The 23,547-nt window shown below is 39.3% G+C and overlaps 1 protein-coding gene across 2 annotated transcripts; it reads left to right on the top strand.

Moving 5' to 3' along the window:
* The first annotated feature begins 187 nt into the window (after nucleotides 1-187).
* Nucleotides 188-23,422, top strand: CCDC180 (coiled-coil domain containing 180). 2 transcript variants are annotated; one of them, XM_065853944.2, is made up of 37 exons: nucleotides 188-435; nucleotides 1,012-1,193; nucleotides 1,993-2,075; nucleotides 2,612-2,721; nucleotides 2,818-2,946; nucleotides 3,135-3,245; nucleotides 4,072-4,167; nucleotides 5,137-5,300; nucleotides 5,510-5,629; nucleotides 6,017-6,096; nucleotides 7,047-7,135; nucleotides 7,364-7,486; nucleotides 8,114-8,287; nucleotides 8,799-8,914; nucleotides 9,326-9,452; nucleotides 10,204-10,243; nucleotides 10,344-10,573; nucleotides 11,118-11,335; nucleotides 11,820-11,995; nucleotides 12,596-12,776; nucleotides 13,290-13,436; nucleotides 14,068-14,212; nucleotides 14,404-14,520; nucleotides 14,928-15,026; nucleotides 15,272-15,385; nucleotides 16,043-16,242; nucleotides 16,677-16,747; nucleotides 17,178-17,295; nucleotides 17,854-17,928; nucleotides 18,408-18,474; nucleotides 18,811-18,955; nucleotides 19,136-19,296; nucleotides 20,059-20,196; nucleotides 21,015-21,126; nucleotides 21,366-21,471; nucleotides 22,019-22,157; nucleotides 22,526-23,422. In XM_065853944.2, exons 1-37 carry the CDS (start codon nucleotides 367-369, stop codon nucleotides 22,655-22,657), a joined length of 4,704 nt encoding a protein of 1,567 aa, XP_065710016.1. In that variant the 5' UTR covers nucleotides 188-366; the 3' UTR covers nucleotides 22,658-23,422. The 2 variants fall into 2 exon arrangements, with proteins under 2 accessions (XP_065710016.1, XP_071673434.1); XM_071817333.1 differs by having other exon boundaries at nucleotides 10,344-10,588.
* Nucleotides 23,423-23,547: the final 125 nt, after the last annotated feature.

The raw sequence follows: 23,547 nt of genomic DNA, 5'->3' as shown, positions 1-23,547 counted from the left end.
TTCCTATCGCAAAGAAACGCCCTCTGGCTGATTTATTGTAATATGAGCCTGCCGGGGTGGGTAGGTGGAGCCTCGAGGAGGCGTGGTCTCGAGGGGCGTGGCTTGCATAGGCTCCGCCTCCCCGCGCTGCCCTGGCAACGGCGAAGCCTCCGCGCCATGAGCCCCTCCCGCCCGTTTGCCGCCTCGAGGGGAGCGCCCGATCCGCGGGCGCTTCCCGCCTCACCCGGGTCCCCTCAGCGCCGCTAAATCACCACAGGAGGTGCTTCAGTCCTCCGGATGCTTCACCTGCAGCAACGTTAAACAAAACCAGGCGGCAGGGCCTGCTTTCTGTCCCGTTGGCCCCGGGCAGGGGCTGCGCTGGGCCGCATGCTGTCGCTGGGGGCCGTGCGGCTGGTTCCCCCCGGGGGAGTCTACAAACCCATCTTCGAGGATGAGGTAAAAAAAGAAGAAACGGTAGAACCATGTGAGTTAATGATGTTGGGCGGTTGTTGGCTGGTTGTTAAACTGACCGCAAAGCAGAGGTCGGTTTCAAAGCAGAGGTCAGTTTTACCCTTCCTCCTTTTTTGTTTGTTGTAGTTGAAAATGTTTGTGTTATCTTTAGCATATGCTTACTAATGCATCTCTGGGTGTTCCTGTGACTTTGTGTATCAGGATGTATAACATTAACTGGAGGTAGAATAATTATAACACGGCAGTAAAAGATCAATTAAGAGGCATCGTGCGCTGGATTCGGGCATTTCTGACTCTGCTGTTGACTTTCCACGTAACCAGCAGCAAGACACACAATCCAGTTTGCTTCACTCTGCCTCTATGTGGAAAGGGATATATACATATATATATATTGTGCTTTGTAAACAGTCTTGCATGAAAATTGTTATGCGTGTCTAAGTGATGGTCGTTATTTTGCCTTTCCTCGCTGCCTTTCCCCCTCTATTTTTATCAATTATAGCATTAATCTCTCTTCAGTAGGCTGGGAAGAACGCTAACCATTTTGATTGTGGTTCTTTGAAGGTTCGCTTAGTGCGCTCTTTGCATGAAGTGAGGAACAAGCCTGGCTTTCCCATAAAGAATGAAAGGCTCGCTTTGGTTGGGGATCCAGAAATTTCTCCCGATGCCAGGCTGCTGTGCACCCAGCAGGACCGTGCTGAAAGAACACCCTATAACGACCCCACAGAAGAGCCTCCCTTGTCCAGGTAGAGAACAGAAGCATAAACACCCAATTTTATCTTCATGGCTATAGGTATGAGGCTGTAAGATTTGCACTGGGGGCTGGATGCTCCTGAATTCTTGATCTCAGCACTAATGATTTGTAATAGACTGTTTCCTTGCCAGGTGTAAATGGAGTATAATGAGCTGCTGCCTGTTGAAGAGCGGATTAGCAGGCTAATATTTGCAACGGCATGCGTCTTGTGTGGCTTTTCTTTTAAAAAGAAATCATATGTCATCTTTGTTCAAACCATAAGCCCAGTCTGATATATGTTATTGAACCACATTTTAAGCTATGTTAATGGTTTACATGGTGCTGCACAAATGATTATATAATGAGCAAGAAAAGCAATTAGTGCATCCATCCTTTTCACCCAAACACACCCTTATTCTCACCTCTTCCAAGGAAAAACACAGTGCTCCAGCTGATGGGAAGAACAGTGGGCAGATAAAACCGATTTCTATATTTTTCACTAGTTCTTACTCAACAGTTCATAGATTTTTATACCTTTTAGAGGTAGTATGTGTGTCTTCGTAGTTTACACGTATTAAATCTAGCATTTATTGCTTTGATGCCATCAGAGCAGACTTGTGATCAACCTAAGATAGATAATTACTCAGTTCAATTCACCTCTGGTTCTTTGAACCATAATCTTTGAAGTTAGAATTATGCTTATATTCACTTAAATGTTAGATTTGCCAATTTAATTTCATATTACACCCATTGCAATTGCTTCCTATTATGTATTTAGTACAAATCAAAGCTTTATTCTCTTTCTGTTTCAGAGAAGCTACAGTATTTCAAAAGGCTTGGAAAAGTGTAGATGTAAATGCAGCTGAGGAAGTCAGATCCCTGCCTGATTTTGTTGGTAAAATTTATTTCCCTTGATGTCAGATACTTAAATTTGCATTCTTAGGAGCTGCCATATGTATAATTGTTTTAGCCGAACAAGGTATAAAATCAGCCTCAGAGATGACCTGATGGATTTTTGGTGGTTTGTAGGTAATTTTGAAGATGAAGAGTCTACTCATAGAAAAAATAGCTGTAAAACTGTTGATCAATCACAGTTTGTGTTGAGTTGGTAAATTCCAGTTGTGGCGTAAGCAGATCTCACTCTTGGAATTCGCAATTTTTTGCCACATACCTGAATTTGGTTCATAGCTTCCATGCTTCTATCCTTCAGAAAATTGCAGATTAATAAAATCAAAGGAAATTTTGAAATATGCTTTACTGTTTTTAACCTACATTTGCATAGATTTCCCTTCCAGTGGGAAGGTGCCACACGCTGTAACAGCTGCACAAACAACACAGGTCAGAGCGTGGATTTAGTGGTTCGTTGTGCGTGTGTTATGTGTTCTGCAGCAACAGTTCCAAGCTACATCATCCTCATTTCTTTCCTGGCAGCTCCTGGGGAAACAAGGAGCGATATCTCGGAGCGCCTGGCAGAACAGCGGCGCGGCCGTCACGAGGAAGCTCTCTCCTCCATGTCGCATGAGCTCGCCTGCATTGGCAGGGTAAGGCTGGGGTTTGTAATCCAGATAGTCCAGAGTGCTATGCTAAGATCAGGGCCTGATATTGAAGAGATCAGACTGACTTCCTTACCTTTTTAGGAGATGGAACCTTTTGTTTTGGAGCCTGGAAAATTCCTTCTGACAAAACTGATGGAATCTGACAGAAAAATTGAACTTCTGCTGAAAAAGATTGAGTCTGGCACTGCTCTGGAAGGTTTCTCGATTGAAGTAAGGCAGCTCATGCCATTTTCTCATCTTCAGTTATGTTGTACCTCACCTGTGTAAAATAACTTCTTATGTCTTGCTGTTTTAAGATATAAATGCCCTTTTTTTGGGTTTTGTGGTTTTCTTTGTTTTTTGATTGGTGGTTTTGACATTTACTTTTCAGTGAGATTGCGAACAAATTCTTCTTGCAGGGTTTGGAAGAACTGCGGAACATTATCCATCAGGAATCCTTGACCAGAAGGAAGTGGATTAGGGAAATGGATGAATCCTTAAAAAAGGTTGAATGGAGTCGAGCTGACAAAGTGAGCTGTAGTTTTAATAGCTGTTAATTTAAGCATAATATTATTATTTGCTCGTAATGCTGGATGCAAAGCAAAGAGTAGGTTGTTTCCACAGGAGTCAGAAAGGTCTGCCGGGGGTTCTGTAGTGTGGGTGATTACTGCCCTTTCACCGATAGATCATTCTCTCATTTTATTCCCATGCAATCAGTAGAAGATGCTTCTTTTCTAGTTACAAGGTTTTTGTTTCTCCAACAATTACCTGTAGTAAAGATGAAAGGAATATGTGAGCTGCTTGTATTCTTCTGCAGGGTTATTGAAGTCAAACTATGAAGAGGTGAAATGTTATTTAGTTGGGACGTAACTGTTCTGAAGCTGAGAATGTGCACAGGTGCCCTAATTTAGTTTGAGTAGGCTGGGTATCAATAATAGAGATGCTACAGCTGTTTAGGCCTCAGTGTGACCTGTGAAAGCTGTTGGGCATCACAGTAAATGTTTGGATAAATCAATGGATAGTCCATAAGGATGTTCTTGTACACAAACAAATGCTATTTGTTATACCTGTGTCGGTTTGTCCTTTCTTTGTGATGTAGACATGATGAATAGGTCCAACAGGATCACTGGGGAATTTTCTGTTTGATTAGTTATGAAAAATACCAGACATGACTATGTTTGCTTAAATTGCCTGTCTGCTTAATTATGACTGATTTAACAAGTCAGTATTTAAGGTATTTAAAATAGATATTTTAAGATTCACTTCTTAATCTACCAGCCAATTTTATATAGTTGCTTGCCTTAGGAAACTGACACTTGAAGTATACAGATTTTTGTTTTTTCCTTTATTGCACAGATAACAGACGTACTGAGGAAGTATACTGTGATACTGGAGAAAATCTCCTTCTTCTTGCCAGCTGACATTCACAAGTTCATTAATAATGAGGCCATGGTAAATCTTTCATATTGAGAGTCTGTTTTTCCTGTGAGAAGATAACAATCTGAATATTCCCACAATGTCTTTTTTTTCCCAACTGAAAGTCATTATTTCTATTTATCAATCACTACAATCCAGGTTCCACTATAAGTTGGGGAATGACCTATTAGAGAGCAGTGTAGGAGAAAGGGACCTGGGGGTCCTGGGGACAGCAGGGTGACCATGAGCCAGCACTGGGCCCTTGTGGCCAGGAAGCCAATGGTACCTGGGGTGGGTTAGAAGGGGGTGGTCAGTAGGTCAGAGAGGTTCTCCTGCCCCTCTGCTCTGCCCTGGGGAGACCACACCTGGAATATTGTGTCCAGTTGTGGCCCCTCAGTTCCAGAAGGACAGGGAACTGCTGGAGAGAGTCCAGCGCAGCCACCAAGATGCTGAAGGGAGTGGAGCATCTCCCGTGTGAGGAAAGGCTGAGGGAGCTGGGGCTCTGGAGCTGGAGAAGAGGAGACTGAGGGGTGACCTCATTCATGTTTACAGATATAGAAAGGGTGAGTGTCAGGAGGATGGAGCCAGGCTCTTCTCAGTGACAACCAATGATAGGACAAGGGGAATGGGTTCAAATTGGAACACAAGAGGTTCCACTTAAATCTGAGAAGAAACTTCTTCTCAGTGAGGGTGACAGAACACTGGCCCAGGCTGCCCAGGGAGGTTGTGGAGTCTCCTTCTCTGCAGACATTCAAACCCGCCTGGACACCTTCCTGTGGAACCTCAGCTGGGTGTTCCTGCTCCACGGGGGGATTGCACTGGATGAGCTTTCCAGGTCCTTCCAATCCCTGACATTCTGGGATTCTGTGATACAATATAGGAGAGTTTTCTGTTTTGCAGGCTATTCTATTCATTTATATTATTTTTCTTTTGTTTTACATATAGCTGGCAATTTTTTTTTGTTTTATGCTGCTTTTATTCCTGTTTTTATTTTTTAATACACAGCTGATTAACAGAGCACTGTTGGCTAATCAGCGGGCAATTGCCAAGCTGTTTGTTAATCTAATGAAATCAGAAATGATGAAGGATTTATCACATCGATGGAAATGGCAAGATAGAGTCAAGGACTGGAAGCTCATCCAAAAGAACTGCGTAATTCGTAGGTTCAGGTCAGAAATTTTACAATAATATTTTGGAGTATGAATAACGCAAAATGACTAGTGTTCACTTATTTTTTCTATAAACAGTGATATTTTATCATTTTTCCTTTATAAAAATTAAAATCTCAGCATTCTTTTTTACCTGGTACGTATAAAACATGTTTTGTATTTGTATTTCCAAACAGATATTTATTTCAGTGTATTCTTCTATTCTGCAGAGAATTTATGGCAAATGAAGATATACAGAATCCCCCAAATGTGAAAACAGAAATTGAAAATGTGATAATGGCTCAGACTGCACTTAGTGAAAGGAGAATGGAACTTTTGCAGCGCCTTGGGTATGACAAAAGAGAGAACGGGAACAAAGGAACATAGCATTCTTTCTAAAGTTAGTGACGGACTTGGCTACAAAATGCACTTTACTCCCTTTCAGTGTGTGATTGTACAACACAGCAGTAAGGCAGGGCCAAAACTTTGTAAAGCGCCTTTTTTTGGAAAAAAAAGAGTGCATTATTGGTTTTCACTGCACCAGTTATGCTAAATAGGAGGTGATCGAGGGTTAGAAATGCAGGAGCACAAAAGTAAATCTTACTGACGTTTGAAACATAGCAGAAAGGGGCAGACAAGGATGGGTAGATAAGTAAAAACTGGTGATCTTGTCAAGGCATTATTTCTGTGTGGGAGTTTAATTTGTATAATCTGACTCTTGTTTGCTATTTTGATAGTGAGCTGTTCCCTTCAACACACAAAGAAGATGAGATAGATGAATGGTACATATATGTGATGAATTTAAACAAAAATATAGGTAAGCTGGAAAATAATAAAACAGTCTGGAAATCAAGCAATTCTTTATTTTATTCCAGGCAGTGATGAGTCAGGTGGTTTCTTCAGAAGTTTGTGTTTGCTCTATTCTGTGTTCTGTGTGTTTCCATGTACCTTTTAAGTAGGTTTGAGCTAACAACATGACCAGAAAGAGCTTCCCAGGGGTGGAGGTGAGGCTGACCGGTCCATAGTTACCCGGGTCCTCCTTCTTGCCCTTTTTGAAGACTGGAGTGACATTTGCTTTCCTCCAGTCCTCAAGCACCTCTCCCATTTCCCAAGACTTGGCAAAGATGATGGAGAGCGGTCCAGCAATGACCTCAGCCAGCTCCCTCAGCACCCGTGGGTGCATCCCATCCAGACCCATGGATTTATGGATGTCCAGATTGCCTAACTGCTCCCTAACCCAGTCCTCATCAACCCAGGCAAACTCCTCCATTGTCCTGCCTTCCTCTGGGGCCTAAGTGGTACAGGGCTCCTCAGGACAGCCCCCGGCACAGTGGACTGAGACAAATAAGGCATTCAGTAACTCTGCCTTCTCTGTATCTTCTGTCACCAGGGCACCCACCTCATTCATCAGTGGGCCTACGTTGCCTCTGGTGGTAGTTTTATCTGCCACATATTGGAAAAGCTCTTCCTGTTGTCCTTGACCCCTCTCACCAGTTCTCCAGAGCACATCCCGTCTTTATGTTTGTGGCCTGTATAGTAGCAAAGAAGTTGCTGACAATTGTCAATAACTCGCTACTTTTAAGCATAATGATAAAACAATTTGCATTAAAACATTTCACTGGTTGGTAGTGTCGTACACATGTGAAGACACTACTGGGTTATATTACCTGTGCTGAGACTCGGACAAGTCCTCTGTCATGTTTCCGTTTCACATTGCACTGTGAAATATGGAAATCTTTACAATGGCCTGTTGTTCATATCCTCCAGATACCCACAATGTGCAATGTGTGAAGAAAATTCGCACCCAGTTTGAGATGGTCCGGCAAAAATGTTTGGCAGAAATGGAGTTATGCAAGGTTCGTATCACAGCTTTGTGAATTCTTAGGATTGTTAGTAAGAGTACACAATGATACAAGTTTGAGGATCTACCAAACATTGAGATAACAAATGAAATTACTTTAAACCTCTGTCTTGTTCCGTTACAAAACTTACTGTCTGTTTGGTTTTTTTTCACAATAGCCAGTGGTATTTGTACTTGAAAAGAGCAAAATGCATGTTGATAACTTGGCATTCTTTTCATTTAGAATAACCTGTTGAATCTGAAACTTTGCACAAAAGAAGAAGCTGAAGAAATTATGGATTCTGAGTTTTTCCCGTTGACTGAGAAACTACAAAGTCATTTTGAAGAAGAACTGGAGCATATGGATGTATGTTGATTACACGTGTTTTTATTACTCTCTGGGATTAGTCTGTTCGTCCTGTGCTACTGCCTGAAATGCCACGTGTGTCTTAGGCTATTGATGTTAGAAAGAGTTCCGTAGTGTGACTGAACACCTGCCCCATAAACAAAAATGGTTTGGTGTGATTCAAGGAGAACAGCTCATAATTGTTTGATTTATATTTATAGTAGGTTGTCAGGGTTGAATTTGGTATGGCTCATCCTGCCTGGAGACAGAGACAGACATTTAAATGATCTCCCAGATTTCTTTCAATTGGTCTTTTATGATTCCATACATGAAAATGATTGGGCAGTTGTTACTAAAATGATAGATGGCCAGATACTTCAGGGCATATGCAGAACTTAGTAATTCTGTGCTTTGCAGTACCAGGAGAATAAACTGAAGTTTTCACATCTCAGCTTCTAGAACAAAAATCCTTATTCATATCCTATTTCCTTGGACTATTTTTTCCTCGCCAAGTAGAAGAGACCATGTTGAATACTGATAGTGTACTTTTGGGTGGCCTATAATCATGTCATATGTCCCCTTATACATGTATTTCACTTTCTAGCAACAGTTTAATAATAACCTTTTCACTTAAATGTATTTCTTTAGAGAGACTTCAAGGAGCTGGCTAAACAGAATGAGCAGATCTGTCGAGACTTGTACAGCTATTTTCAGGAGGCCATGGCTCTCTGGGATGCCCATCAACATAACCTGTCCCAGCAGGAAAATGAACTTCAGAAGAAATTAGATGAATGCAGACGGAAACAGCATATCTTAATACAGGTATAAGCAAAAAAATAAGGATGTGGTATGATGTAAAGAAAGGACTTCTCAATGCAGAGAACCCTCTGGAATTCAAAATACCTGATACATAATTTAAACTGTAATCTTTGACATTTATACTGAAATGCCTATAGGGTAGTTTCATTCTGTCAGGTACATTTTTTGCTAACTGCTTGATTAACTCAAGTCATATCTTATTCTTGATATGGCAACAGTGGGTGGTAAAGATTATATTTTATATATTAAGAGGCTGCAAGTTTCTATTACTCATAAGATCTCGTGGAGGTATAGTGTCTGTTTGTCAGGTTCTCTTATTATGTGTATAACGTGCAATGTCAGAGGTGTTCATTATCTATGAAAGATCTTCCTAGTAGATGAGTTTTGATAAGGTAACTTCCCTTCTTAGTGTAGAATATGTGCATATAAGTTAATTATTTGAATCATAAATAGTTATGAAGCAATTTAATAATTACTAAATCAATTTCACTGGGTTCTTTTTCTGTGACCTTAGATTATGGAAGACAATCTGGATATAGTTTTGGATAAAATGAGAACAACAAGCTCTGAAGAAAAGCTGAAGAAATATTTGAAGGATGCCCTTTCTTCTTTAGATGACTTCAGAGCTAAGTATGAATTTTAGTGCAAACTTTAAAAGTAAAGCGTATTTGAGTGTTGGTTGTACTATTTAGGTCTTGTTTATGCTGTAGTGTGGAGGTGTTGAAAAACATTGCTTTCTACTTCATGTAAGAATGTAAAATAATGGCCACATTGAACAAGGCTAAGGCAATTAATACCCGCGTTTTACAAGTAGGACCGAGGAAGACTGGTACTGTTCAAAAAATATACCAGATCAATATTGTTGTGTAGTATACCATGTCATCCATGCCAATGGGATAATTATTTATTCAGAAGGTTAAAGTAGTAGGTTTTATGAGATTGGTCAAAAAGTTAAATTTTGATTTAAAGACATTGTAGTCATAATTCATTTTATTTCTCTATATACTTGAGTCCCTTAAACACTGACCTTAAATTTGACAGATACAAGACATTCTATGAAGTTCTAATGGATAAAGTAAAAACTTACCCAGAAGCCATTTTTCAGGAATTGATTTCTTACAGTACATCTGTGAGCCAGTATTTTAATGTAAAGGAAATCTTCAAACAGGTATAAAGAAAACAAACTTCTGATTTAAAATGTTATTGGTGTATTAATTTTTGCTTCTTTGGGAAAATTTACACTAGCTTTAAAACTTACATTATATCACAGAATCCAAGAATGTCAGGGACTGGAAGGGACCTGGAAAGCTCATCCAGTGCAATCCCCCCATGGAGCAGGAACACCCAGCTGAGGTTCCACAGGAAGGGGTCCAGGGGGTTTGAATGTCTGCAGAGAAGGAGACTCCACAGCCTCCCTGGGCAGCCTGGGCCAGGCTCTGACACCCTCACTGGGAAGAAGTTTCTTCTCAAATTTAAGTGGAACCTCCTGTGTTCCAGTTTGAACCCATTGCCCCTTGTCCTATCGTTGGTTGTCACTGAGAAGAACCTGGCTCCATCCTCCTGACACTCACCCTTTCTATATCTGTAAACATGAATGAGGTCACCCCTCAGTCTCCTCTTCTCCAGCTCCAGAGCCCCAGCTCCCTCAGCCTTTCCTCACACGGGAGATGCTCCACTCCCTTCAGCATCTTGGTTGCCCTGCGCTGGGCTCTCTCCAGCAGTTCCCTGTCCTTCTGGAGCTGAGGGGCCACAACTGGACACAATATTCCAATCTGAGTGTTATAGCTCCTTGGAAGACAAGTGATCCACTCAAGACTACCTTATTGAAATAGCTTTATTTTAAGAAGGAATATGAACTTCTTCTAAACAAGCAAATCCTTGTTTTTAAATAGCGTGTTTTATTGTTGTTTTGCTTTTAGAACTTGCAGGGAGAGATAGACTTCACATTTCAAGATAAAGGTAATACGTGAATGGTACAAATACGTCTTTTTGCTTGCTTGTTTTTCAATTTGTATTTCTTTGGATTGTGACCAAGTAAAACTCTGCTTTAACTTGGAAGAACTAGTTGAGGCTTCAGAAGCTGAATGTCTGGTGGATCAGCAAGCTGAGAGCATTGTGCAAGAAACCAAAGGAAAGCAAAAGACGGATAGTTGTCAACGAGAAAATGAGGAAACCGGCGCAGCTGAGAATGAGGAGATCTTTGCACAGGAAACTGAAGAAACAGAGGAAAAAGAAGATGAGGAGAATACTTCTTATGGCAGTGAAGGAACTGAACGTGCAGGAGAGGGGGTAAGCTTTACACAGGTGAGTGAACAACAGAAATTCGAAAGTGAAGGAAGTCTTGCACAAAATAATGAATAGGAAATCTGCTTTCTCCTCAGGTAGGTCTGGATTCTTTAAAGTAGATTAAATTTAGTTTTACACAAAGCATGCAGGAGTCTCTATTGTTTTCATTTATTTCTGGACCTTTAGAGTTTTAGATCCTTTCTATGGGCAAATGGAGTTTATAACCATTCCTTATGCACTGCTTTTACCCTTGTAAGAAGCTTTTGCATAGATTCTTTAAAAAATACCTTTCTTTCATCACACTATTCTTAACCCTTTGTGAATGATTTAAGCTGTATTCATGTCTGAGGATTAGTTTTTCAGTCTTTAGTTATGTGCATTTATTAATATAACAAAAACCTTTTAAAACATTGGTGACTCTGCCTGTTGCGACTTGCACACATTCTCTGCATGAATGTTGTCGAAACTGAGAATCAGAACATTATTCTGTTGATTCTGGGCTTACACCTTTAAAGGTAACAGATGATGATTCCTTGTTGTTTCCCAGGCTACATTCAACAGCGGCAAGGGAGAAAGCTCTGAAATTGCCATTGAGACCTTTTCCACTTCTAGAGGAAACTCTTACACGGTTGTTGGAGTTGAAGACGCAGGAAAGACTGACATCCCAGTGACTTATTTTACAAAATATGAAAAAAAGGAATTGCTTCCTATGTACCTGAAATATGTACTTATCGAAGAAACGGTGTTTGTAGAGCTCAAGAAACGGTTAGTAGCAAACAGTTTATCTTCTTTCTTTCCCTTAGGTAACAGACAAATTTCAGCTGTTTGGAAGAAACATTAGACTAAAGATGCAAAAAAGCCCACCACCTAATTATAGGATGCTCTTCCTCTTTTTAAATCGATAAAAATAAGGGAAAATTTTTATATTGCTTTTCATCCATGGCTCTCAGAGTACCACACAAGCGTTTACCTCTTACAGAACATTCATATTTTACGGAAGATTATTTAGTGACAAAAGATATTACAGACAGACAAGTAATTTGCCCAGACTTGCTGTAGAGCTGTGCACGTAAAATGCTTGGTACTCAGTGGTGCATAGCCAGCTCAAGAAGTCTACCAGTATTGTGCAAATGGGAGTGAAACCATATCTTCCTCTAATCAGAAGTTAAATTCTTAGAATTATTATATTTGATAAATTCTTATTTATTGCTTACTGTTCCTCACTGTAATATTTATTTTTCAATCACAGGATTCGCCTCTGCTTTTTCGAAGACTTGGAGAAATGGTTTGCAGATGCCTTCTCCAACTCCTTTGTCCTTGTAGCTGTCAAGAAGGAGGACCTGGATTCAGAACTTGAGCAGCATCTTCAGTTACATCAACGAAGGCAGGAGAATATAGAGACAAATATCTACAATCTTCGAGCTGGTACTGACTATTTTTTACTCTAAGCATTGCATATCTTCATTTAAAGATGATTGTAAGTTAGCCAAAATCTGTTTCAGCATCTGTTGGCTCAGTAGTAGAGGAGAATATTTTACTGGTGCTTCTGATAATAGGTTGTCTGGTGGCTGTGAGAGTCCACAGTAAACACAGAATCACAGAATGTCAGGGATTGGAAGGGACCTGGAAAGATCATCCGCCTTCTGGCGTGTCAGCCACTCCTCCCAGCTTGGTGTCATCAGCAGACTTGCTGATAGTGCACTCTATTCCCTCGTCCAAATCATCGATGAATATATTGAATAATACAGGCTCCAGTACTGACCCCTGAGGCTCTGCACTGGATCCAGGCCTCAACTGGACTCTGCCCCATTGACCACGACTCTCTGGCTTCTTCCCTTCAGCCAGTTCACAGTCCACAGACTGCACTCCCTCAGTTCAGCTGTGAGGATGCTGTGGGAGGCTGTGTCAAATGCCTTACTCAAGTCAAGGTAGATCACGTCCACCGCTCTGCCATCATCCATCCATCTTGTTATGTCCTCATAAAAGTCAATCATGACCCAGTTGTAAAATTTATTTTCTTATCAGTGGAACTGTTGGTTCACAAAGAGCGCCTGGAGAACCACTGCGCAGAGGTGGTGGAAGCTCTGAGAAAGGAGAGAGATAAATTTCTTAAATTTTGTGATCAGCAAAATAACATCAGCAAAAACTTACGTTCCCAAATCCGTGACATGGAATCTGTCTTCCTCAGCACTCCTATGACTGAGAAGTAAGTGTGCTGCAGCTGTTCCTGGCTGTGAATTTCCATGGTTAAATACTCCCTATTGCTGGTTCCTGGTTTGCATTCTTAATCTGGTTTATATGTCATTACTCTTCAATGAAAACTGCTTCATGAAACTTTAAAAAAAAATGTAAAGAATGTTTTCTTCCTTTATCTCCTTGTGAAGAAATTAAAATCAGTACTGACAGTTTTCATATATTTTTCAAGGTACTGGCAGTCTTAAAATAGAAAAGATGTTTCATCCCTTTAGATTTTATCAAGTGAACCTGCACAGTACTAGCAATTAACTAATTAGTTTTGAAGGGTACTTTTCAATAGCATCAACTGCTTGCTGTGGTATCTTCCAAGTGTCACAAAAGCAATAACAGTTCAGTGAGTTGCCTTCAGAATACTGAAACACTCTTGAGTTCTCAGATTTTATTTGTGTCTTTACAGCCAGCAGTTTCTGAACCATAATGTGTGCTCCTCTTTCTACCTGTTTCCCCTGTCTTCTATGTTTAGGTTAGCTCCTCTCAGCAACAGCCTGCGCACAAAGCTAGATAATCATCTGAAAGCGATCCAGGTTTCCCTGAGGAGTTACCAAAAGTATTTGGAGGAAGCTTTAGGAAAATTAAGGGATTCGAATACAGATTTTCTCAAAACTTGCAGGTACAGAGATTCATTAAAGCGTTGTTTGTAAATAGTTATTTCTGGGCATCAGCACTTGTTGCATAGGCAGAACAGTAAAATTATTCTGTTATTCATCTAGTTTGCTATTTAAAAAAAAAATATTAAGCCACAGTTACTATACTGTTTTTATCACATCACAGAATCACAGAATCGACTGGGTTGGAAAAGACCTCAGAGATCATCCAGTCCAACCCTTGGTCCAACTCCAGTCCATTGACCAGATCACGGCACTAAGTGCCATGGCCAATCTCAGTTTAAAACCCTCCAGGGCCGGTGAGTCCAGCACCTCCCTGGGCAGCCATTCCAATGCCTGACCACTCTCTCTGCACAGAATTGCTTTCTAATCTCCAGCCTAAATTTCCCCTGGCAGAGTTGAAGCCCATGCCCCCTTGTCCTATTGCTGACTGCCTGGGAGGAGAGCCCAGTCCCCACCTGGCTAGAACTGCCCTTCAGGTCGTTCTAGAGAGTGCTGAGCTCACCTCTAAGCCTCCTCTGCTCCAGACTAAGCAACCCAACATTTGTATTGGTATCTTTGTTTTACGGCTCTTTAGCTAAAACAGTCTCTGAGAAAAGAAAGACTGACAACCAACTGCTTTTACTTTGCTTTCAGATTATTTGTGAAGGGAGGTGAGTTTTCTTCTGATGAGGCCAAGTCTTTCAACCAGTGTCTTCAGCAAGAGAGTAAGCGTATTGACTCTTTTGAAAGTTTAATCAAGGCAGATATGAAGAAAATTGAATCAAGGTGCTTGCAGCAGGTGTGCAGTTTCATTCTTCCAAATTATGTATTATATTGGCATATTTGATGGCCTCCTCCCAGATTGGGACTGTAAGACTGTTCTATGTGGCAAAAATGGAAAAATTAAGTAGAAATTATGAGCTTCTATTATTTAAGTTTTTAAAAGTGAGAATTAATTAGTTCTGTCTCTTGTTTCTGGCATTCTTAAAGGCTACTGAACTTATCAAACAGTCTGAAACAAAGTTCCAGCATGTCTTTACAAATCGAGTTTTTATGGAGAAGATCCAACGATTTTTGAGAAATCTACAAGTGCAAATCAAATCAGAGGTACAAACAGAAACATCAAAACTTTGTTTAAATGAGTTTCAATCATGTGTCTTTTATTCCATTGAAGGTAGTTTTGACTGAATTCAGAGTGGACAAACATTGAATGACTTTTTATACTCATTCAAAACCTGTTTTCTGTCATTATCAGCTTTAATTGTGTTTTCACTAGGGCTGCAGTTTTGGGACAGTGTGGTCTAGCAGCATGTTGAGTATGTACATTCGAACAGACCAGCACTTTTCTGTGGTGCAGTCGAGGACATGACATGGTGCTTTTGTGAATTATTGTTTTCACCTTCTCTTCTGAGTACCAGTGACTGAGTGTTTCTACCAGCAAGTCTAGTGGTTTCCAAGTGGAGCCTCTGAAGACCTCTTGAATGGAATTTCACCAATATCTGTTTCTGCTTTAGGTAGCAAATTCCAATCTGCAGGCAGAGACAATAAACTCTTACCTGGAGAAGCTCCATCAGAAGATAGAAGCTTGTGCTCATCCTACTGCAGAGAAAGAAGTAAGTTCTAATCAGCACAAAATGTTATTTGATTTGACTCGGTATTAATTTGACTCACTGTGCGTGTTTGTATAATGTAAAAACTAATAGTTTTGAGACAAACTTCTATTCATACACATTTTTGGGTGGGTGGAAAGAGTACTTTCCAGAATTTTTGCTCAGGAAGGTTACATGCAAGTCAGCATATTTGAAAAGACTGAAATAGCTAGTTTAGTAAATACTGTCTGTATTACCATATCTTTCAGGCTTTGACTTTTGAAGAGTTGTGTGATTTTGCTCAAGTACTGTTGAAAGAACTGAAAAAGAGGAGCCAATACCTTGACTGCTTGCTAGTAAAACAAATGAGCCCGTGTGACTCTGTAAGATAGCATCTAAGTTCTGTATTTTAGTTAATATTGAGTAAATTTTTGGTGTAGATGTTTGGAAGGTATTTTGGAATCTGTGCTTTGAATTTTCAAATGAAGAAAGATGCTGCATTATGCCAAGCTGTCCAAGACATTGTAATATTAGGTCAGCTTTTTCAAGAGGCTGAGTAAATCAGTCACCACTGAGTTTACTTAATGTTAAAGATGCTCAACATCACAATGAACTGCTCAGTCCTTTGCAAGAGTGGATTTTCCAGATGTAACACTATTTATAGATCCATATTTCATGGGTTTCTTTAAATAATTTTTAGAAAAAAAGTATCCTGAAGAGATTATTTTATTGTGGTGTTTTGTTTTTTAACTTCATTGTCTGTAAAGTCTATCTTTATTTTGTAAGCTCCAGTGGATCGCTGTTTTAAGGGTATATACTTGTATATGGCTTATGATAACTCTAAGAATCTACTCACAACTACTTCTAAGTGTCTTGGGGTTGTATAGCTGTAACAATATTACTATTAGAAGTTTATTTCAGCCTGTGAAGCAAAATAGCGTATGTTTGGAAGATCTGCTTTAGTAATCAGTAACTTCATGTAATGCTTTCACTAATTGCCTGCTCCAGTCAACAGGATTTCATTTTTCTTCCCATTGCAGGAGAACTTCAGCCCTCTTGCAACGGATGTTACGTTACAAGGTCCAGTTGCTGTTGCCATTCGAACAGAGTGTCTCAGAGATGAGAACAAAGTGTTGTTGATGGGGCTGGATCCTGATGAATTTCCTGTGTTAAATCCAAGCAGAATGGGAAAGTCTGCACTTGAGGATTTATCAATAAGCTTTATCAAGAATTTACTTGAGTAAGTACTTGTTTGCCTAAAGGTATTTTTCTATAAGTTACATCTAGTTAATAGCATTATGATATATTTGGGGTATTTTTTTTTTCATCTACAGTATTATTTTAGTTTAAAGGTGATTACGTGCTACATAGTTGAATGAACATACAAAGTATGCAACAAACAGTATGACAAGTGTGTAATTTGCAGGTAAATATTTTAATGCACAGTGTCACTTGTAGAAATTCCAATTAAAAAATCAGTTACTTCCATTAAAGTACTGATGTTTACACTGTCAGTTGTAAAGGTAATCTTATCTGTTAAACACTATCTCAGAAATTTAACTCCATTTAGCATATGGTAGGGGTAGAAAACATAACTAATTCTCCGTATAATCCACTACATAATTTAAAATGGCTGAGTATTCAATAGCCACTCAGCTCTTTTCTTTTTTTCAGAATTCAGCCATCCGGAAAATCTACAGGCCTAAATCTGGAGAGAAAGGATCGTTTACCTTCATCGGGAACAGGTGTGCCAGCATTTTTTGATGTATTACAGTCGTCTAAACCGTAGTTCCCCATGTCTCACTGAGCAGGCCCAGCCTGTTCCAGCCAGTGGCACACACACGAACTTCGACAGAGTTGTGCATCCCAACTTTTTTCTTGTCTATCTTTATTTTGCAATAATAAGATGATTTTTGGCTCTTAACCTCTCTCTCTTCCCCATTCCTAAGTCCCCATCACAGCCAGTGAATGCAGCCCGTTTATTCTCCTCCTTATTCTTTACCCTAATGTTTTAAATCTCCTCCCATCTACATATTTTCTACAACATTCCTATTACTCATGCCCCAAATCACAACCTTTGCTGTTGCCGCTGCTGGGTTACTTCAGCTCTGTCTGCCAGAAATTATGGGTCCTACAATGTCTTATACAATGTTCTTCATCTTCTTGAATACAAAGCACTTCTTCCCCCATCAAAGAAGAGTTCTCGCGTAAGCATGTCTGGTGAACGTCGTCGGACCTCCGCTGCTCAGATCAGAAGGAAGTCATCTTTTAACCAGAAGAAGCCAACAGCAAGGTAGGACCCCTGAAAGGAGAAATTTCACTTACAATGTTCCTGTGCAGATATTTACCTAAATTTTGTCCACAAATTCCTAATGCTTATTAGTATTAGCTGCTTTTCCATCTGTACCTGCCATTTGGGATCCCTTTGTTTATGTCGTCACGATCAGCGCTGCATTTTTTTTTTTCAGATTTTAGCTGAATTTTTGGCTTGTTTTCTCCTTCATCTGCTGTTGTTTTGTACTGTGAAGTTGATGACTAACTTCACTCTTTAATCAATATGGCTTAATTTTAGGGTCTGGTGTCTTCAGCTCAATCTATAGATAGATAGATGAAATGAGTTACTGTAAGAGTGAAAACAACAGAAAAGTTTTAAAGAGCCATTGAAGGGAGAATCCTGAGAATTTTTTTCCATTGAGAAATTATTTTCATGTAATACTAGTTTTAGATTTACATTTTCCCAATCTTTCTTCAGTTTCATGTCCACCATGTGACTGACTAGCTCAAATAATCAGCCAGAGAAGGACAATGTAATACTTGTGGATAGTTTTGAATTAATGTTTTCCCTCCCTAGGAGAAGGAAATCCAACATGCTAGATCTCAGTGACGAGAAATTCCAAATATTTGGAGAGGAGCCTCCAGAATCTGAGTAAGTCATGTATATTTATTTGCAGAAATGGAAGTTAGTCTGAAAAGAACCCTACCTGTCTATCTATTTAACTACTTATTTGTTTACAGTTGTGAACTATAGAGTTCACCATTGAATTTTGAAGTATTTAACCTTGATATTTATGAGTCAAAGTGTTTACAGAATGGTTCCTTTTTATAGCATAATAATAGTGAAGATAAAAATAATCCATTTTATTTTGTTTAATATCTAGCATGGGTGGCCTCACAGAATCACAGAATGTTAGGGATTGGAAGGGACCTCGAAAGCTCATCCAGTTCTTTCCCACGTATCACTGTTTGGACTGGTGTCTTGTAAAACCAGCCTCATTTAAGCCCATTTTGTACATTAAAATAAACATGAAAAGAATATTTGTAAAACAGTAAATATTGCCAGCATTATCATTTTACAGTGTGATTGACTTTTTATTGTTATTATTATTATTTGGTTTTTGTTTCCAGTACTTTTAAGGGGATTATTATGAATATTCTCTGGACGGGTAATAACAACTTGCTCTCTCTTGCTGAGGTAAGAAACCCCAGTGTTCTTTGGTCACTTTTGCTTTCATAGGCCTTCTTCTGTGTCAGCTAAATAACTTGGTTCTTTACAATTTTTGGATGGCCATCCAAAAATTTTCCTTTCTTCACCAGCATACCTAACTTTTAAATAGCATTTGACACAGTGTATTTTGAATCACAGGGTTTTTTATAAACATTAACTGAGCATTTCAGAATCAGAGGAAGAAAACTGGTCTCAAATAGAGGGTGGTTGGTAACCTTATGTATCCCTGCGACCGTTATATGCCCAGATGTGACCTGTTTGAATGTGTTCTCAGTATTTCTGTTCTATCTTTACCTCCTGAAGGAGTTCTATGAAAACCAGCAGCAGCCTCAAATCACGATATCTGGAGATCTGCCAGAGACATTTGAACATTGTGCAGAAATGCTCAAACAGAACCTGTTGTCATACCAAAGTCAGGCAGATGATTACTACAATTCCTGTCTTTTAGGTGAGTTCATTCAGTTAAGATACAGGCCTCCAACTAGACTCCACCCCATTGACCACGAATGCCAGGGACAGAATCTCTGTGAAAGAAAATTCCAGGTTCTTTGACCCTTGCAGTGCATATTCAACTTGGCTGAGGGTTTTTTCCTCTGTGTCACATAAACACCCTGTATTTTCCAAAAAGCATTTCAGGATCAGTTGACGTTGTTTGAGAAGGAGCTCTCTTCTGTCTCCCAGTTGGCAGCTGATATTCTTTTAAGAGAACATGAGCAGAAGCTCAGCTTTTCCATTGCTCAGATTCGGCACCTCTTCAATAAACAGATGGAAGAATGGGAGAATGTGAAGGTATTTATCTGGGGTGCAATGCTATATGCATCAGAATTCTAAAATTTTCTTTTTATTAATCTCACTGTTCACTTAATCATTCACTGCTGAGCTGGCCTCAGATTTTGTTTCCGTGTTTGCAGTTAGTCTGTGTAGTTCTTTGTGTTGCTAGTAACTCAGTCCCTTCTCTCGCTGCTTCCAGCACTGGGCTGCATCTTTTTAATCTTGTACAGCTCTGCCTGACATCTTACACTTTGATTGCAAACTCTTTAAGGGCTGTGACGTTGTGGTATGGCTACACAGCTCATACTGTATGGGTGCCCTCGTTTGTAGGTACTATGATATATTGGTAATGAAATATCTTTATTTACTGTCTTTCAAAAAAGAGGCATATTTTGTCCTGTAATATCAGAACTGATAACAGAATTATAATGGAGATCATGCAGACAATTTTACAGAGTAGTATCTTGAGATTTTGTCCTTCTGAGTATAAAGTTAAATTCAGGAAAAAATTCAAATATAAAGATATTTTTATATCTTTTTACCACTTGATGGGAGAGATTATTATTTGTTGAAAACACAACCGAAGGTGAGATCAGAGGCCCTACTATGCAACAGACAGGCAATTTGGTATATACTGCAAGGTTTATCTCTAGACAGCTACGTTTTCTTTGTCTTTCTGAATACTTTTATATAAAATGTGTGGGGTTTACTTCTTCCTTATTATGACTCAGTTGCACATTCGTTACGGAAAGGATTTCATTCTTATGTGTTTACTTAAAGGCTGTGCACAAGAATCAATTGCATCCCTCTTTGGGACACCCAGACAACTTAATTCAGCTGGACACTTTGTGCCAAAAGGAAATAAAAAGGCAAAAAGACCAAGCTGATGGGATTAATCTCAACACTAAGATGCTGCAGGTAATTGTAAAGCCATTGCTTAATAGGAACTTAAGTGTTGCATTTGGAAAGGAGAGGACATCTTGGATACATTTTTTTCCATATCAAAAGTAAAATGGAAAATGTTTTCAGTTTTAGGCAATCCTGTTCACATATCTTTTCACTTTTAAGTTATGTATTATCAGCATTAGATCAATATATGCATAAATGCATATGCACGTGTAGACGTGCATGGATTTATTGTGGAACTAACTGATATTTTGTATGATTCGTAGAACATACTGAGGAAGAGATTATTTAGATCTTAATGGTAGAATTATGGGATATAATTCTAAACTGGGAGCAACACTGACATCCTCTGGTTCGTTATATTACTTGCAGACAACAGATGCCTGGAAGAGTTTTTTCTGTATGTGTTTCACTAGTGCAAATAACGCGCATACGCACACAGAAACACACTGTTTTAGAATAATACCTGACCAAAGCACTTCTACCCAAAGTACCTGAACTCCAAAATGGCCTTTGCTTTGGGCAGAAGGATGCATTTACAGATAGCTGCTTTTATCAAGTTCAGATGCTTAAACCAAATATGCAACTACTGGGCAACTACACACAGAAGTCTATAGCTCTTTGTACTATACCTTAGGCAATCAGGTAGTGTTGAAAATACCCCAGAGGCACTGTAAGACCCTTTTATATGCAATTTAAAGCCTTATGTCTGTTATTTGCAGCTGCTGCAAAATGTCAAGGTTGAGTGCTTGTGTAGTTCTTTGTGAACTAAACTAAGAGATCAAATTGTTAACAGATTTTGCTCTCACTTGTCTCCAACGTCCCAACAGGCCTGTGCTGCCGAGTGTGCTCAGAACTTTGTTTCTGCGCTAGCTACCTTCACTGAAAAGCTGCTTCTGGAATTAGATGAGTGTGTCACTATTGATGATATACACGTAGCAAGTAAGTAAAAGAATTGCTTGTTCAGGCTTCCTCTTTCTTCTCAAGATTGCTGCAGACTTTCTCTAGGAAGAGGAGACTTTTATATGCTATAGTACTTTAAATGGAAAGATTTGAATGATCAAGCACGCAAAGAAAATTCTTAAAAGTGACGAGCATCTAGCTGCTTATAGTTACTTCAAAACAATGTTACTAGTGCCATTGTTTTGTTGCTGCTGACTCCGTCTTCTATTATCTCCCAGAAACCGATCCACCAAGACAGAAGACATCCACTTTAATCCGTCATAAACAAGCTGCACTTCCTCTAGAAATCTCTGAAGTTAAACAGTTAATTGAGCGTGGGAGCAGGTAATATTTGACCATACTGAACACTGTTCTATGTAATTTCTTTTGTCTAAACTGATGTCAGCCACTGTCTTCATAATTTTTTGCTGCCTTGTTGAAACCGCTGAATACTATGTTCATCACTAGTGATGTCCTTTAACTAGTCATGGGGCGGTTTGGGTGGGTAATGATCTTAGAGAAAGAATAGCAATGGATCCAAATAAATAAAAGTGAATTACGTATTGTATTGTATTGTAAAGCAATATAATTTCAGTATTATTGCTATGCCACTTTGCTAGCCACTATTTATCAATTCAACACATTTGATCTATGAATATACTGTGTATTTTCATTCAGCAGACAGGAATTCAATTTACTGTGCAGAGATCCTGAAGTTTTAAAAGAAAAGGTGGTTGTACTAAATAAGGTTTTTAGGGTAATCCTTTTGTGGAGATTAAAAATTTATTGAATCTTTTGCACTGTAAGTACAAGTAACATGTATTAGTATAATCTGTTCTCTTTTCTAACTTTCTTATGTGGGTTTTTTGTTTGTTTGTGTTGCTTTTTAAAGGACTTGGCCAGGAATACCCATGACTACTCTTACAGACAACTCGGACTATATTATTTGCAGAGAAACTGCATCAATTACAACAGCAAAGACTACACTGGGCCATGTAGCAACAGTAGAAGCAAGAGATGCTGTATATAAGGTTGGTCAGTGGGAAAGGACTGTGAGTGGGGCTGCTACTGTTGTGGATTTGCTTTTTTAAGAAGAAAATTGTAGCTATGTATAAGTTTTTAATATGCACAGTGTTTTCAGATCTTAAAGCCACATTAACTGTGTGTAGAAATCCTCTCTTGTCCGTTTCTTTGTGATGTTGTCAAAAGCAGAGCCGGTTTCAGCAGAGACCCATGGATGGTATAAGAAACAGAACACTTCATGCATTTCACCAGCATCACAATTCAAAAAGTGCCCTGTATGCCATCTTCTGATAGTGGATCAGGACCTGGATTTAGGCAAACTAAAATTATATTTCATCACTACTAATTTTGTCCTTTATTGTTGTTGTTTATCCAGAAATACAAAAGTAAACTTGAGCAGCAGTTTGCCCAGATCAAGGAAGAAAGTACAACTCAGTTGCTGACAATTCAGCATTGGGAAGATTGGTGGAAACGATCCGTCCAGAAGATTAAGGAACTCTATATGTGAGATCAGTCAAATCTTGCTGGTGTCATCCTGATCATTGTTGGTGTAAACTGACAAGTTTGTACGAATGACAGTGATGTTATAGATTTAGTCCAACAGAATTTTCTAATTTTTTAAAAAAATCCTGATGCACTGAGCAAGTGCAATGGTCAAAGGAGCTGGATTTTTGCCTCTTGAAATAAAATAATCTGACGAATGTGCTGTAAATGAAATGGAGACTCTGCACAATGCTTCCTAGTCAGATCTCAGCCAGAGCAAAGTTAACTCGTTGTGGTGCCAGCTGTAATATGAGAACCTGAAAAGCCCAAGCAACAGATTTGTACTGAAGTTCATGTTCAAGGCTCAGACACACCCTGCACCCTGGGGTTATAATAGTCCAAGGCAGCCGGTTTAATAATGGAGTCCAGCAAGGAAGCTTTTTGTTCGGCACAGAGGAAGGCCTTCCCATGGATATCCTCTTTCTTCACATTCTGAATGATGCTGTACTCACAGCTTGCTACTTCAGGCTTAGAAATCTGAAATACAGGTTTAGAAATCTGAAATAGTTGAAAAATAATATTTTGCATGGAATGGTCTGTAAGTGAGGTGTTTATCTGCAATCTAGAACGCTTTCCAAGGCAGGGCTTGAAGATGAAGTACTGCTTTGTTTTGGGAGTTCAAGCTCATTCATTTAGGAGTAATACAGCTAATTTCAACCAAATCGCTTTTAGAAAACTCTCTGAACTAATTTGAGGAACCTGAGTAACTATTAAAAACGCTTTAGCTGTGTTTAGTGTTTGTTGGGAGATTCTTTCATTAACTGCAACCACATCTATTCAATTTTTGTTTCCACTCATTGTGAACCCTGGAGTTGTAAATCAGTTGAGGACAAACATGGTAAATGTCGATGAGAT

Source organism: Patagioenas fasciata, chromosome 20 (assembly GCF_037038585.1).
Source record: "Patagioenas fasciata isolate bPatFas1 chromosome 20, bPatFas1.hap1, whole genome shotgun sequence".
Lineage (NCBI taxonomy): Eukaryota > Metazoa > Chordata > Aves > Columbiformes > Columbidae > Patagioenas > Patagioenas fasciata.
This window is presented reverse-complemented; position numbering and strand designations above follow the sequence as displayed.

Coding starts and splice junctions, on each gene's coding strand:
- CCDC180 (XM_071817333.1), top strand. CDS start 367: ATGCTGTCGCTGGGGGCCGTGCGGCTGGTTCCCCCCGGGGGAGTCTAC. Junction 2,947..3,134: donor TGGAAGGTTTCTCGATTGAA/GTAAGGCAGCTC, acceptor TTCTTCTTGCAG/GGTTTGGAAGAACTGCGGAA. Junction 8,288..8,798: donor AACAGCATATCTTAATACAG/GTATAAGCAAAA, acceptor CTGTGACCTTAG/ATTATGGAAGACAATCTGGA.